Here is a 13,398-nt window from a genome sequence, read left to right on the forward strand (position 1 = left end):
CCTTCAAACGCTTATTTTCTCCTCCATATTGTATGCTGGAATCGAAGCCAAGGAGGAGCCATTTTGCTCGAGGGCACGGCCTAAGTAGGCCGGCTGAGGCCATGTTAATGCTGGGCAGTCCCATCTCTGCGTGACAGCGAGGTGCTGGAAGAGCAGAACGGCTAAGAGAAGAGGAGGTGAGAGGAGCTGTAGCTGTACACCACAGGAGGCACTGAGGGACTCGGGATGACGAGATGAAGCCGTCAGTGTCCCCGGAACGAAGCGGCCCCAGACGAATTTCTGACTCACCGTCGCGAGAAAGCGGGCTGAGCCGCCATCTTGAAGCCTGGCAAATCTAAGCAAGAAATGCTGTCGTGTTGGATCTTTGCCAGCGTTGTTGCTGAATGTGGGAGCAGGTTGGAGGGAGAGAGAACCCATATGCACTATTGGCTAATTAAGCCCGGTCGGCTGCCATGTTGTTAACGGGTACCGATTTCCTCCACTTTTGAAGAAGTTTATTGTGGGTGAGGGACGTCAGGTCACTTGCCTTCGTTTACCGTATTCATGAATGAGCCTATGAGGGCGGCCATTATTGTTAGGGGCAAATGGAAATACCTAGGCGCAAAAACTAAAGCCTTTGTTTCGCCATTTTTCTTATGGGCACGCTGCTGTCGCGATTGCCCACTAGTTCGGACGAAGCCCCTGTGGCCGCCATCTTGATCTCGGGCGGCCCCGATAAGGGAGGCGGAGTATGCAAAGAGGAGGCGCGGTAACTACACGGACGTGACGCAAGGCGCCGCCATGTCTTTTGAGGGCGGCGACGGCGCCGGGCCGGCCATGCTGGCTACGGGCACGTGAGTGGAGGCGGCGTTGTGAACCGCGGTGTGGGGAGGATTTGGCCGTCCAGAGGCAGCGGGGCGCTGGGAGGGCGAGCGGCTCACGGGAGGGGTATGGCCTGCCTAGATCAGAGGGGAGACGTCGGCCAGTGACCCTTTGCCGAGCGCTGGAAGGGGGTCGCCCGTGGGAATCGTCCTGTCTGACCTGAGGCAAATCCTAGACAGCCTCACCTTGCGATGTCCAGAACCCCTGGGATCCCTACTTGGGCCGTGGACCAGGTCCGCGGGGTCGGGGGATGGCTCAGGGGGCCTCGGGGCGCCCCCTCACCCGTCCAAAGGCGGGACTTCCGGTCCTGGCCTACGCCTGGGCGGGATTTCCTGTTTTTTTTCCTCGGCCAGTGGATCTTCCCTGGACCCCGGGCGAGGTTGGGAGGTCTCTGGGCAGCCGAGCCTGGCCCCAGGCACTCACCCCACCCACGGCTACCGCGTGCACGCTAGGGTTCCTCACATCTTGGGGTGAGGGGCGCTAAAATTTCGACGGTGGAGTGGTTCCACCCCTCTCCTTAGCACTCCTCTCTCCCCCCCGAATCCAAGGAGGAGAGCCACATCGTGCCCCCTCCCTCTTGTGGGTAACACGTCCCACCTTCCTCTCATCTCTCCCTGATCTTAGACGAGACTCGTCCATCGGGGCGGGTTCTTCCTCCAACTCTCAGCTCCTTGGAGGAGCCAGGACCTCCTCTAGAAGCTGAAGGGTAAGGAGGACCCCCAGGTCTTGGCTACTCTGTCGGGGAACAGACTGCAGGGTGTCCCTGGACCTCGGCGGAAAGGCCTGTGGAAATTGCCCTGGCCTTTTTGCTCATGTCTCCTGAGTTGGGGGAACCCTCACAACTCCCTCACCCCATTTCACTCTCTTCAGTGTTGTGGCTACTCCAAGATTGAGTACAGGGAGGGAGTTTCATCCTGACATTCTCTTCCGGGACCCCCGCTCCCCCTCTTCTCCGCATGTCATTAGGGGCTGGGGGCCCGTGGAAGTGAGAGCCCCAGGCCTAGCACGGGCAGGCAGTTGACTTTGGACTAGCCACTTCCTTGCTTTCAGCCTCAGTTTCCTCCTTCATCAGGTGGGAAGGACATGAGGGGTGTGTTTGAGATACTGGGTACTCCCCAGTTCAGTGGGGTTTGGGGGCTGGGCAGTCAGCAGTTTCAGCTCCACTTGTGCCCTGTGTAGCTGTGTGCTTTCTGGCCAGTGTCCTAAGTTCTGAGCTTCACTTTGCCATCTAGATTAGGAGATCTGTTTTTGTTTTTTGTTTTTTTGAGACGGAGTCTTGCCCTGTTGCCCAGGCTTGGAGTGCAGTGGTGCCATCTTGGCTCACTGCAATCTCCTTCTCCAGGTTCAAGCGATGCTTCTGCCACAGCTTCCCAAGTAGCTGGGACTACAGGTGCGCACCACCACATCCAGCTAATTTTTGTATTTTTAGTAGACACCAGGTTTCACCATACTGGTCAGGCTGGTCTTGAACTCCTGACCTCATGATCCACCAGCCTCAGTCTCTCAAAGTGCTGGGATTACAGGCATAAGCCATGGTACCTGGCCAACATCTGTTCTCCTAAAGGCAGGTAGGATGGCGATCAGGATTTAGAACAGGCTCTAGATTAGATCGTCGGAGTCCAGGTCCCAGTCCTCCCTCTTCCAGTTTTGGGGCCCTTCAAGGTGCTAACTGCCCCTGGGCCTGAGTTTGTGACTGCAAAGTGGGGTGAGCTGTAGCTAAAGCCCCTGCCTCATAGCGTAGGCAAAAGGGTGGGATGAGAAGGTTGAGCCCATCTTTGGTCCTGGTATGGCTTCTGGGAAGTGCTGGATAAACCTCTTCCTTCCCTCGGGGCATTGAACTCCCTGAGTGAGTCAGATAGGAGGTGAGATGCCAGATGTGGAATCCCAGCACTGAATAGGCGCTCAGCAGACACGATCGTGAGTCATAAAGGGCCTGCAAATTTCATTCCAACCCGACTCCCTGCTCCCTTCACCCTGGCTTGCTGGACCACAGCTCTGCCTGAATCCCTGCAGTGATGGTATGCTCGCTGCCTCCCCACGGAGCCTCTTCCGCAGCGCAACAGCTCTGGCTCAGCTTCTCCTTTAACCAGAGTCAAAGGGGAAGAAAATGAGGCACAGAGAGGGCTAGTGAGTGAGGAGTCCAAGGTCACACAGCAGGTTTGAGACAGAGTCAGGGCAAGGACCCAGCCACCCTGCCCTCAATCTTCTCACCGGGTAAGGAGATGCACCCTGCCTTGTCTGCTTGGGGCTGACCTGTCCTGTGAACACAAATTGCTTACTTTGGGGAAATTCACAGTCTGATGCAGGAGGCAGCGGGGTACAGCTGTCACAAGCTCAGGTGACATGAGTGCTCATGGAGGAAGCCCAGAGCATTGGATGGGCTCCTGAAGTCATCTGATGCACCCTGGACGATCAGGGACAACAGAGGACCTGCCAGAGCAGTGTTGTAGGAAAAGCCACGTGGATTTCCCCACACAGAGCAATCCCAGCACCATTTCTTGCCTTTGTTCAGCCCTGACTCTCTGAGGCCTCAGTCATGGGACCAGCCAGTTCCCTCTGGAAGGAAGTGTGCTGGGGAGGTGGCCACTCAGACATGGTGGGACCCCCCAAGGAGGGGACTGGCTGGATCTAGGGGTGAGGGAAAGTTTCTTCCACCCTAGGATGAGTGAAGAAGGTTGGTGGGGAACGGAGCACGAGTGATCCAGGTTGGGGGGTTCCATGTTGTCTGAAGGCCGTGGAGGCAGGATGGCCCAGGAGCCAGGGATGGCCAGAACACACGGGGCCTCCAGGGCCAGGCTGAGGGCCTGGGACCCTGTCCTGAGGACTCTGGCAAGGAGTAGCAGGAGCTCCAGGTGCAGAAGGAGCCCCCCGGGACTTGGGCACCATGCTCTGGATGGGATGCAGGGGCGATGGAACAGGGGGGCATCGCCTGTCAGTCAGTGCAAGCCCCATGTGGAATTCCAAATTTTCTAGACGCCATGACAAAAGAGTCAAAGCAGATAATTTTTTTTTTTTTTTTTAATAGAGACGGGATCTCAACATGTTGCCCAGGCTGATCTCGCACTCCTGGGCTCAGTGATCCGCCTGCCGTGGCCCCCCAAGGTGCTGAGATTGCAGGCGTGAGCCACTGTGCCTGTCTGTTCTGCATTTTTGCACTCAGTCTTCAGAATCAGGTGCGGGTTTGCCTCTCAGCATCCTCCCTGCTCACATGTGGCTGGCACTTCCACAGAGGCCAGGGCAGGGCCAAAGGGCAGGGAGTAGGGTGGCAGGAGGAATGGGCTGGGGCTGATGGCTCGCCGGGGTCTGGGCCTGCAAGAGCTGCATGGTGAGAATCGGGAGTAGCAGGTTAGGGGAGGACGCGCAGCACCCCGGGACAAGGTGGGTGGAGGGGGTGAGTGCCATCCAGGGAACAGGTGGACATCTTGGGTGGGTGGTGGAGGCAACCAAGCCTCAGCCCCCTCTGTCCTGCTCTGGCCGCAGGGCGCGGATGGCATCGGGGCGTCCCGAGGAGCTGTGGGAGGCTGTGGTGGGGGCCGCTGAACGCTTTCGGGCCCGGACTGGCACGGAGCTGGTGCTGCTGACCGCGGCCCCGCCGCCACCGCCCCGCCCGGGTCCCTGTGCCTATGCTGCCCACGGCCGAGGAGCGCTGGCAGAGGCGGCGCGGCGCTGCCTCCACGACATCGCGCTGGCCCACAGGGCTGCCGCTGCCGCCCGGCCTCCCGCACCCCCACCAGCACCACAGCCACCCGACCCCACACCCAGCCCGCCCCAGCCTGCCCTGGCCAGGGAGGACAACGAAGAGGATGAGGATGAGCCCACAGAGACAGAGACCTCTGGGGAGCGGCTGGACGTCGGCGATAACGGAGGTGAGAGGGCGGGCGCAGGGGCTGGAGTGGCCCAGGGCTTGAGGAGGTACCCGCAGGAGGCTTTCCTGGGGTCAGGGGTGGTGGGACCTGCTTAGTCCTGAGTACTTCCTTGGAAGTGCGGTCTCAGGACCCCACAGCCAGACAGGCTTGCCTGGGACTTGCTGTGTGATCTGAAGCCAGTCCCTTCCCCGCTCTGAGCCTTACTGGTCCTGGAGCCAGCTCTGTGCTGGGAGTGGTGGGCACAGGGACACAGAGCAGACTTGGGTCCTTTCCTCAAGGGGCTCCCGGTCTAGCCAAGGAATTGGAGTCCCGAGGAGGGTCGGGGGGCTCTGGAGCAGGGCATGAGTAGAACCAGAGTCATTTCCACAGGGACTGGAAGGCAAGATGGGAATGAAAGAGTTCAGGGATGCAGCCGACATCCGAGGAAGTGGGGAGGGACCATTCAGCTGTTGGGGGGGGCACTTGTGGCTTGAATACTTTCAGAAGCTGGGTTGTAACACTAGGGCTTTGAGGAGTGAGTAGGAGTTTGATCAGTAACTAGGAGGTCCTTGTTTGTTATTACTTTTTTTGTGTGTGTGTTTTTGTTTTTTTCCTTTTTGTGGAGAACGGGGTCTCGTTATATTGCCCAGGCAGGTCTCGAACTCCTGGGCTCAAGCTATCCTCCCACCGCTGCCTCCCTAAGAGCTGGGATTACAGGCCTGAGCCGCTGCACCCGGATTTTGTTATTACTAATGGCCGGCCTCCTACCTGTTGTGGGAGGAAATCCACATGGGGGAGGGCAGGCCTCCTGAGTTCAAATCCTGGCGGCATCCCTTAGTAGCCATGGGACCTCCAACCAGTGACTTAACCGCTCTGGGCCTCCAGGTCTCCATTTGTCAACAGAGGCCACGGTCATCCCATATTTCTCTCAGGCTGTATTTTCAGTCCCATCGTCCCGAACAGATCGTAGCGGTTTCCTGTTAGCTACGTTGTGTGCAGCCGAGAAGGTGACAGATGCATAGAGGGTGTGTTTCTGCCGATGACCAGGCAGGTGGCTAGGGGAAGGGTTTTCGAGGTGAAGGAAATGGGTCTCAGCCGGGAGGCGGGGACTGTGGCCGGGGCCGGGGCTGGGGAGTACAGCACACGGAGCATGGCCAGGTGCCCACTGGCCCGGGCCTCTCACTCACACCATCCACAGGGCTCTTCGTGATGGATGAGGACGCCACCCTCCAGGACCTTCCCCCCTTCTGTGAGTCGGATCCTGAGAGCACAGATGGTGAGTGTCCTAGGCTGGTCCCCTCCCTACCTGGAGGTGGCTGGCTGGCTGGCACAAAGACACAGACAGAAGCTGAAATTTACCCTTGCTTTCAGATGGCAGCCTGAGCGAGGAGACCCCCACTGGCCCCCCCACCTGCTCAGTCCCCCCGGCCTCAGCCCTGCCCACACAGCAGTACGCCAAGTCCCTGCCTGTGTCTGTGCCCGTCTGGGCCTTCAAGGAGAAGAGGACAGAGGCACGGTCATCGGATGAGGAGAATGGGCCGGTGAGGGGCAAATGGGGGGAGGTAGGGAGGGCAGCTGGAAGGGCTCTGAGCCGCTTCCTTCAGGAAGCCCTCTGGCATGGATGCTGCTTTCCACCCATAAGCTGACTGAATCTTCCCCTCAAACTCAAGAAGCAAGTTCTTGGGCCCAAGCCTTGCGGTTTTAACAACTGCAGCCTTACCGTGTGTCCTAGTGCCTCACGGAGAAGCCCTCTCCTTTCCAGGAGCGTCTCCATTTATAGAACACTTGCTCTGGGCGAGGCACAGGTACTTTGGCATCCCTCCAGATGGGGAAATTGAGGCTTGGAGCGTTCAGATCACCTCCCATCCCCACCCTGCACATTCCTGGCCCTTTGCAGAATGTGTCCTACCCCCTGGTCCCGTTCATCCCTGTTTGAAGCTCCTGGGCTGGGCTAGCCTGGGTGGGTCCTCCTCACCCCTCACTGAGGCAGTGAGAGGACATGTGACTTCCCTGAGGGGCAGAGCTGGGACTGGAATCCAGCTACCTTTTAGGAAGGAGCTGTGGGCTTCGAGGGAGGAGGCCTGGGTCCCCACAGTCCCTGCTTTCAGACCTCAGTGCCCTCATGTGTAAACCAGCAGTCACAGTGGTCATGTCCTCCCCACCTCCTTCCTCCACGAGGCAGTGGGCGCTGAAGACCAGGAACCAGGCCCAGTGCAGACAGGTCTACCTGCTGCTGCTCTCTGTGCTTGGGACTCATGGCAACACAGCTCATTGAATGCTCTGGCCTCCCCCTGGTCAGGTCCAATTCCAGATCTGGGTCTCTGGGTCCCATCCTGCAAGGGGACAGGCCCAGCTCAGGGTGTCGGGGCTGTAGTGGAGGCAGGACTCGGTGCTGGAGCTGCAGGCAGAATGGCAGGACCACTCCTTGGTGGGGGCTGACACAGGGAGGGATCCTTTCTGTACAGCAGTGGCCACATGATACAGCAATAACAGCTGATAATCTCAGCCCTCACAGAGAGATCCTGTTGCCCACCCCATTTCTCAGAAGGGGAGACTGAGGCCTAGGGAAGCAAAACCTCTTGCTCACAGCTAGTTGGCGGCAGAGGTCTGATTGGAACATGACTGAAACCCCAGCCCAGATCCTCAGACATGAGATAGTGCACGCGGCCTTAATGGCTAGCAGACAACAGCGCTTCCAATGTGTAGGAAGCAATGTCCCAGGCCAAGACGCGGAGGGGGGAGGGGCAGGAAGGCTTCGTGGAGGAGGTGTCTGAACCAGGTAAGAAGTGTTCCTACGAAGAGCAAGACGGGGAAGAGCACTGCTGGCAGTGGGCATCGCAGGGCACAAGTGGCAGGGTGGGGACGTGCTAGGAGTGGGCTTGGAGCCAGCGTGCACACCCGGGCTGCGTGTGGGTGCAGGGGTGGCCATGCCGGCGCTGACCTCACCCCGTTGCCGTTCCCGCAGCCTTCCTCGCCCGACCTGGACCGCATCGCGGCGAGCATGCGCGCGCTGGTGTTGCGGGAGGCCGAGGACACCCAGGTTTTCGGGGACCTGCCACGGCCGCGGCTTAACACCAGCGACTTCCAGAAGCTGAAGCGGAAATACTGAGGCCCGGGGTGGGAACGTCCCGAGCCGCGTCCGCTCCACCCCACACTACGTCCCCGCCCCATGCCCGGGGCCCGCCAAGCCGAGGCTGATCTGGGAGCCCCCAGGATTGACCCGTCTCTGCCAATCCCCGCTGCCCTTCCAGCCCGCGACTTCCAGCGTCTAGGAGCGGGATATGTCCCTTTTCTCGATTGCGTCTGTCGCCTCTCTGCCCAGCGACAGATTCCTTCTATTAAGGGATTGGCTCGCTCAGTTCTAAGCCCTAAACGGGTCAACTCCGTTGTTTTCTGCCTAGCGACAAGGCCTTTGCTCGCACGGCATTGGCTCCATCCCCTAGTCGCTGGGCAGCTCTTTTTTTTGATTGGCTCGAATCTTGTAAAGGGCTTGAGTTCTCCCTCCTGATTAGCTCCAGCTTCCTGGGGGCGTGGCCAAGCCCTCGTTCCCAGAATTGGCCTGGGGCCTTCGATTTACGTTCTTTACACTAAGGGGGCTAGGGTCGTTTTTGCCCAAGTCCTGACAGCTTGTCCCCTGACCCCCTCAGGGATGGCCCCAAACAGTCCCTGCGTCTGACACCCCCTTTCATTGGTTCCATCCATCGCCACAACAGCCTGCCAATCGAAGCCCGTCCCTGCATCCAGGATGGTACCAGCTCCCGACCCTCGCTCCCCACCTCCACAGGTGCCTTAAAGGGCCCTTGTCCACCCAAGGCGGGGGGCAGGGGGCCTCACTCTCCGGCCCTGGTGTGGGGGAGAGAGTGAGGGGTTGGGGGACCGGCAGTTGGGAAGGGCGCTCTGAGATTAAAGAGTTTTACCTCTGACAGATAAATGTGTTTTGAGTGTCCATTGAACATTTTTTAAAACTGAATTACGGCGTCTGATTATCAGTGAACAGCTGGGGGTTGGAATTGCTGTGCCCATTTCATTTTTAAATTTTGAGACAGGGTCCCACTGTCGCTCAGGTTCAAGCAATTCTGCCTTAACCTCCCCAGTAGCTGGGATTGCAGGGGCGCGCCACTACCGCCCGGCTAATTTTTGTATTGTTAGTAGAAACAGGGTTTCACCATGTTGGCCAGGCTGGTCTCGAACTACTGACCTCAAATGATCCACCCCCGTCTGCTTCTCAAAGTGCTGGGATTACAGATGTGACCCACCGCACCTGGCTCTGTGCCCATTTTATAGATACGAAATGGGGGTGGAGACCATTCCAGTTTTGTGTGACTATGGAACCCCAATCTTGAGAGGGTGAGTGTTGGAGCCAGAGCCCACATATTCACTAGCAAAGCCAGGAACTCCGACCGGGAGTCTTGTTAAAAGAAGACTGGAGCTGCTGGGCTTGGTGCCTCACGCCTGTAAGCCCATGCTAGAAGGCCAGATCAGCATGGGCAACACAGTGAGACCCCTTCTCAAAGAAAAAATGGCTGGAGATTACAGAACAGGTGGAAGGAACCTCGTCCGAAATTTAGGACAGGTAAATGTAATCTCCCACCAGACCACCACTGCAAGAATGCTAACACTAAGCAGGACTGAAACGTTTTAATACCACCTAGACATTTTAAAAAGCGCTTGTCATGTTGACTGCTTTCATCGTCATAGTAATCCCACGAAATGGAAACGATTATCGCCTTTACAGATTTAGAAACTAGAACACAAGGTAAAGCCAAAGAAGGATTTAGGGGCGCTGTAGAGGGAAGAGGTTTCCTTGACTGACATGACCATCAGGTGGGGGAAAAAACCTCACTCCCCTGGTAACTACCTCCAGCAACGGGGATGGAAATTAGTAGTATGGCCGGGCGCGGTGGCTCACGCCTGTAATTCCAGAACTTTGCGAGGCTGAGAAGGGCGGATCACCTGAGGTTGGACGTTCGAGAACAGTCTGACCAACATGGAGAAACCCCGTCTCCACTAAAAATATAAACTTAGCCGGACGTGGTGACGCATGCCTGTAATCCCAGCTATCTGGGACGCCGAGGCAGGAGAATCGCTTGAACCCAGAAGGCGGAGGTTGCGGTGAGCCGAGATAGCGCCATTGCACTCCAGCCTGGGCACCAAGAGTGAAACTCTGTCTCAAAAAAAAAAAAAAAAAGAAAAGAAAAAGAAGTCGCCGGGCGCGGTGGCTCAAGCCTGTAATCCCAGCACTTTGGGAGGCCGAGGCGGGTGGATCACGAGGTCAAGAGATCGAGACCATCCTGGTCAACATGGTGAAACCCCGTCTCTACTAAAAATACAAAACATTAGCAGGGCATGGTGGCGCGTGCCTGTAATCCCAGCTACTCGGGATGCCGAGGCAGGAGAATTGCCTGAACCCAGGAGGTGGAAGGTGCCGTGAGCCAAGATCGCGCCATTGCACTCCAGCCTGGGTAACAAGAGTGAAACTCCATATCAAAAAAAAAAAAAAAGAAAATAAAAAGAAGTCAAAGAAACAGATATGCAAATGGAGGATCCAGTCCCCGCTACCGGCCTAGGCCTCGCGTTGCAGTAAGAGAGATGAAGGTCAGAACTGCCGAGGAACCGTAGGGGCCAAAGGTCGAGGGAAGGGGCGTGGCTACAGTGGGAGGAACACAGGCCCCGCCCCCTCGAGAGGACGAGTCATTTCCTTCCGCCGAGGCGCTGAGAACCGCCGGCCGAGTCGCAGGCGGGGTGCCTCGGGCAGGACCTCGCTAGTCAGAAACGGCCGTAAGCCCGAGCAGCTGGCCAGGGTGAGTGCGCGAGGGGTGGAGGGGGGAGCGGAGGCACGTGCGAGGCTCTTGGCCTGTATCCTGGGAAGTGACAATCCTAGCTCGCGGAGAGATGAAGCACGCATCGTCGCCTGGGAAACGACGCGACCCGCGGCAGGCGAGGGGGTGGGACTTCCGGAGCAGTTAGCGATGTGAAAAGTTCTTAGCGGAGGTGGGAGAAGGCGGGACTTCCTGGAGCAAACTGGGGACGTGCGCCGCTCAAGCCGGTTTACCTGCTTCCTAGGGCCCGCACCCAGGATGGGCGAGGTGGAGGCCCCGGGCCGCCTGTGGCTCGAGAGCCCCCCAGGGGGAGCACCTCCAATTTTCCTGCCCTCAGACGGGCAAGCCCTGGTCCTGGGCAGGGGACCCCTGACCCAGGTCACGGACCGGAAGTGCTCCAGAACTCAAGGTGAGCGGGGCCTGAGCACGAGGGGGTGTGGCCTGCTGCAGAAGCGGGGAGACGTGGTTGGCCGCTACGCGGCATTGCGTGGTGCAGCCGGCCCCGAAGTCGGAAGGTGCTCTTCTAGGGAGCACAGGAAGAGAACGTTTGTGCTTGATTTAGAATTAGCCAGATCCTTGCGGGGAGAGGGGATGGAACCAGTTTCGGGAGGATGTTCACTGCGCGGATAATACTCTGGCCATAGGGGAATCTGGAAACAGACGACGGCTCTTGTCAAAAGAAAAAAATGGTCCTATGGGGAAAAGTAAATGTCACTAGGTTGGGATGGACGGTAACAGGCCAAGCCCCAGACTTGCATCTAGCCACATTTTTTTGTCAAGGAGGAGACCAGTTTTACAGAGAAAAGTACCTCTCTGTCCTTTACAAGGACCACTGTCAGGCAATCCTAGTGCCACCGTCTGGCTACGGCATGTCAAGCAGCCAGTCCCAGGTAGAAATAAACTGCCTCCTACTCCCTCCCGAATGGACGCTGTAGCCTGAGGCATGCCGCACTCCCCAGAAATGAGGGAACCAATCATACAAGGATACAAATCCTGACTTCACCCCTTCAATCCTCAGTAGAGCTGGTCGCAGATCCTGAGACCCGGACAGTGGCAGTGAAACAGGTATCAGTGCCTCTGCAAGGGGCAGTAAGGCTTGGGGATGGGATTTGGGGAGGAATTGCAAGCCATCAGTGAAAGGTTACATTAGGAAAATCTGATTGGGGCCTCGCGTGTTGGCTCACGCCTGTAATTTCAGCACTTTGGGAGGCGCAGGTGGGCGGATCGCTTGAACTCAGGTGAAACCTCTCTCTTAAAAAAAATTAGCCAGGGATGATGGTGCGTCCTTGTCTCAGCTAATCGGGAGGCTGACGCGGTAGGATCCTTTGAGCCCACTAGGTCAAGGCTGCAGTGAGCGGCGATCACCACGCTGTACTCCAGCCTAGGTGAGAGAGCGAGAACCTGTCTCAAAAAGGAAAAGAAAAAATACGGATCGAAGAGAAGGGGGCGTGTCCATTAAAGAAAGAAGTGTTGCCCATTTTAATGGGGTGGATACCCGTACAACCCCTTAGAAATTGGACAAGGCGGCCAGGCGCGGTAACTCACGCCTGTAATCCCAGCACTTGGGGAGGCTCAGGTGGGCGCGATCACCTGAGGTCAGGAGTTCGTGACCAGCCTGGCCAATATGGCGAAACCCCGTGTCTCTACTAAAAATACAAAAATTAGCCGGGCTTGGTGGCAGGTGCCTGTAATCCCAGTTACTCGGGTGGCGGAAGCAGGTGAATCTTTTGAACCTGGGAGGCAGAGGTTGCAATCAGCCGAGATTGCACCACCGCACTCCAACCTGGTCGACAAAACAAGACTCTTCTCTCCAAAAAAAAGAAAGAAAAAAAGAAATTGGGCCGGGCTGGAAACCTGTAACCTTTCCAAAGCCATGATTGGTGCTGCGGCGGGAAGAGGTGGGGCTTAAGGGTCTGACTAGTGGTGGGGAAAGGCAGATCCTTCTGCTGGGTATTTGATTGGAGGAGGCTCCCGGTGGGGGAAGCCAGTCCCAGCTCCTCCCTTTCTTTCTGCAGCTAGGTGTTAACCCCTCAACTGCCGGGACCCAGGAGTTGAAGCCGGGGTTGGAGTGCTCTCTGGGGGTGGGGGACACACTGTATTTGGTCAATGGCCTCCACCCACTGACCCTGCGCTGGGAAGAGACCCGCACACCAGAATCCCTGGCAGATACTCCACGTGGCACTCCTCCGGTGTCCCAAGAGGAGAAGAGGGATCCTGAGCCCCTGAAGAAGCGGATTCGGAAGTCATCCCCCGGCTGGGAGAACTTGGAGAAGTTGCTAGTGTTCACCGCAGTGGGGGTGAAACCCCAGAGCAAGGTGAGGGGCATGCCCGGGCCTGAGGGAGCCGCCACAGACTGGGACTCAGTCCTAGGTTTGTTGTGTGCTGTCTCTCTTCTTTTTAGCCTTTACTTACTCTTCTCAGAAATGGGCCTAATGACAAACACGGGGGTCATTGTAAGCAGGGGGGAAAAGGATGTATGTCAGCTCCTGCATGACCCACGGTGACCACCCACTAATCAGCATCGACCATGACCGTCTCAGTAGGAGCAATTATGAGTATTTTTTAGGTCCAGAGAGACTTGAGTTCAAATGCTGTTAGTGCCACATTCTGAGTCCCACGTCTCCCATCTCTGTGATGCTGATTCGATAAAAAGCACGTGGCATAGTCCTTGAGATGCAGTTAGCACCCAAAGCTTTGCTCCTGTTTTGTTTTGTTTTTTTTGAGGCGGAGTTTCGCTCTTGTTACCCAGGCTGGAGTGCAATGGCGCGACCTCGGCTCACCGCAACCTCCGCCTCCTGGGTTCAGGCAATTCTCCTGCCTCAGCCTCCTGAGTAGCTGGGATTACAGGCACGCGCCACCATGCCCAGCTGATT

The 13,398-nt window shown here is 57.3% G+C and overlaps 2 protein-coding genes and 1 long non-coding RNA gene across 27 annotated transcripts in view; 2 read left to right on the forward strand and 1 right to left on the reverse strand.

Moving 5' to 3' along the window:
- Positions 1-4: 4 nt before the first annotated feature.
- On the forward strand, positions 5-8,629 carry AKT1S1 (AKT1 substrate 1). Of its 9 annotated transcripts, none has more exons than XM_037732832.1 (7): positions 5-176; positions 668-833; positions 3,374-3,500; positions 4,337-4,727; positions 5,905-5,982; positions 6,078-6,247; positions 7,672-8,629. In XM_037732832.1, the coding sequence occupies exons 2-7, from the start codon at positions 781-783 to the stop codon at positions 7,813-7,815; spliced, it is 963 nt and encodes a 320-aa protein (XP_037588760.1). In that variant the 5' UTR covers positions 5-176; positions 668-780; the 3' UTR covers positions 7,816-8,629. The 9 variants fall into 9 exon arrangements, with proteins under 9 accessions (XP_037588760.1, XP_037588763.1, XP_017368100.1 ...); XM_037732833.1 differs by lacking the exons at positions 5-176; positions 3,374-3,500 and adding exons at positions 2,426-2,566; positions 3,887-4,034 and having other exon boundaries at positions 833-927; positions 4,342-4,727; XM_037732835.1 differs by lacking the exons at positions 668-833; positions 3,374-3,500 and adding an exon at positions 3,887-4,034 and having other exon boundaries at positions 4,342-4,727.
- LOC108292021 lies at positions 4,723-7,620 on the reverse strand. Its single transcript, XR_001820114.2, has 3 exons — positions 6,869-7,620; positions 5,475-5,761; positions 4,723-5,099 (listed from the first exon to the last, which is right to left on the reverse strand). It is a non-coding gene; the product is annotated as an uncharacterized LOC108292021 (long non-coding RNA).
- A 1,756-nt stretch (positions 8,630-10,385) lies between the features above and the next one.
- The window catches only part of LOC108292013 (polynucleotide kinase 3'-phosphatase), a 7,320-nt gene continuing 4,307 nt past the window's right edge, over positions 10,386-13,398 (forward strand). For 10 of the 17 annotated variants that reach the window (XM_017512571.2, XM_037732817.1, XM_037732818.1 and 7 more), the window contains exons 1-4: positions 10,386-10,507; positions 10,770-10,934; positions 11,544-11,590; positions 12,541-12,840. In XM_017512571.2, the coding sequence (XP_017368060.1) occupies positions 10,784-10,934; positions 11,544-11,590; positions 12,541-12,840 (498 nt within the window). In that variant the 5' untranslated portion in view covers positions 10,386-10,507; positions 10,770-10,783. The other 7 variants (XM_037732825.1, XM_017512592.2, XM_017512587.2 and 4 more) reach the window with 6 other exon arrangements.

This window comes from Cebus imitator, unplaced genomic scaffold (genome assembly GCF_001604975.1).
Source record: "Cebus imitator isolate Cc_AM_T3 unplaced genomic scaffold, Cebus_imitator-1.0 Scaffold473, whole genome shotgun sequence".
Taxonomy (NCBI): domain Eukaryota; kingdom Metazoa; phylum Chordata; class Mammalia; order Primates; family Cebidae; genus Cebus; species Cebus imitator.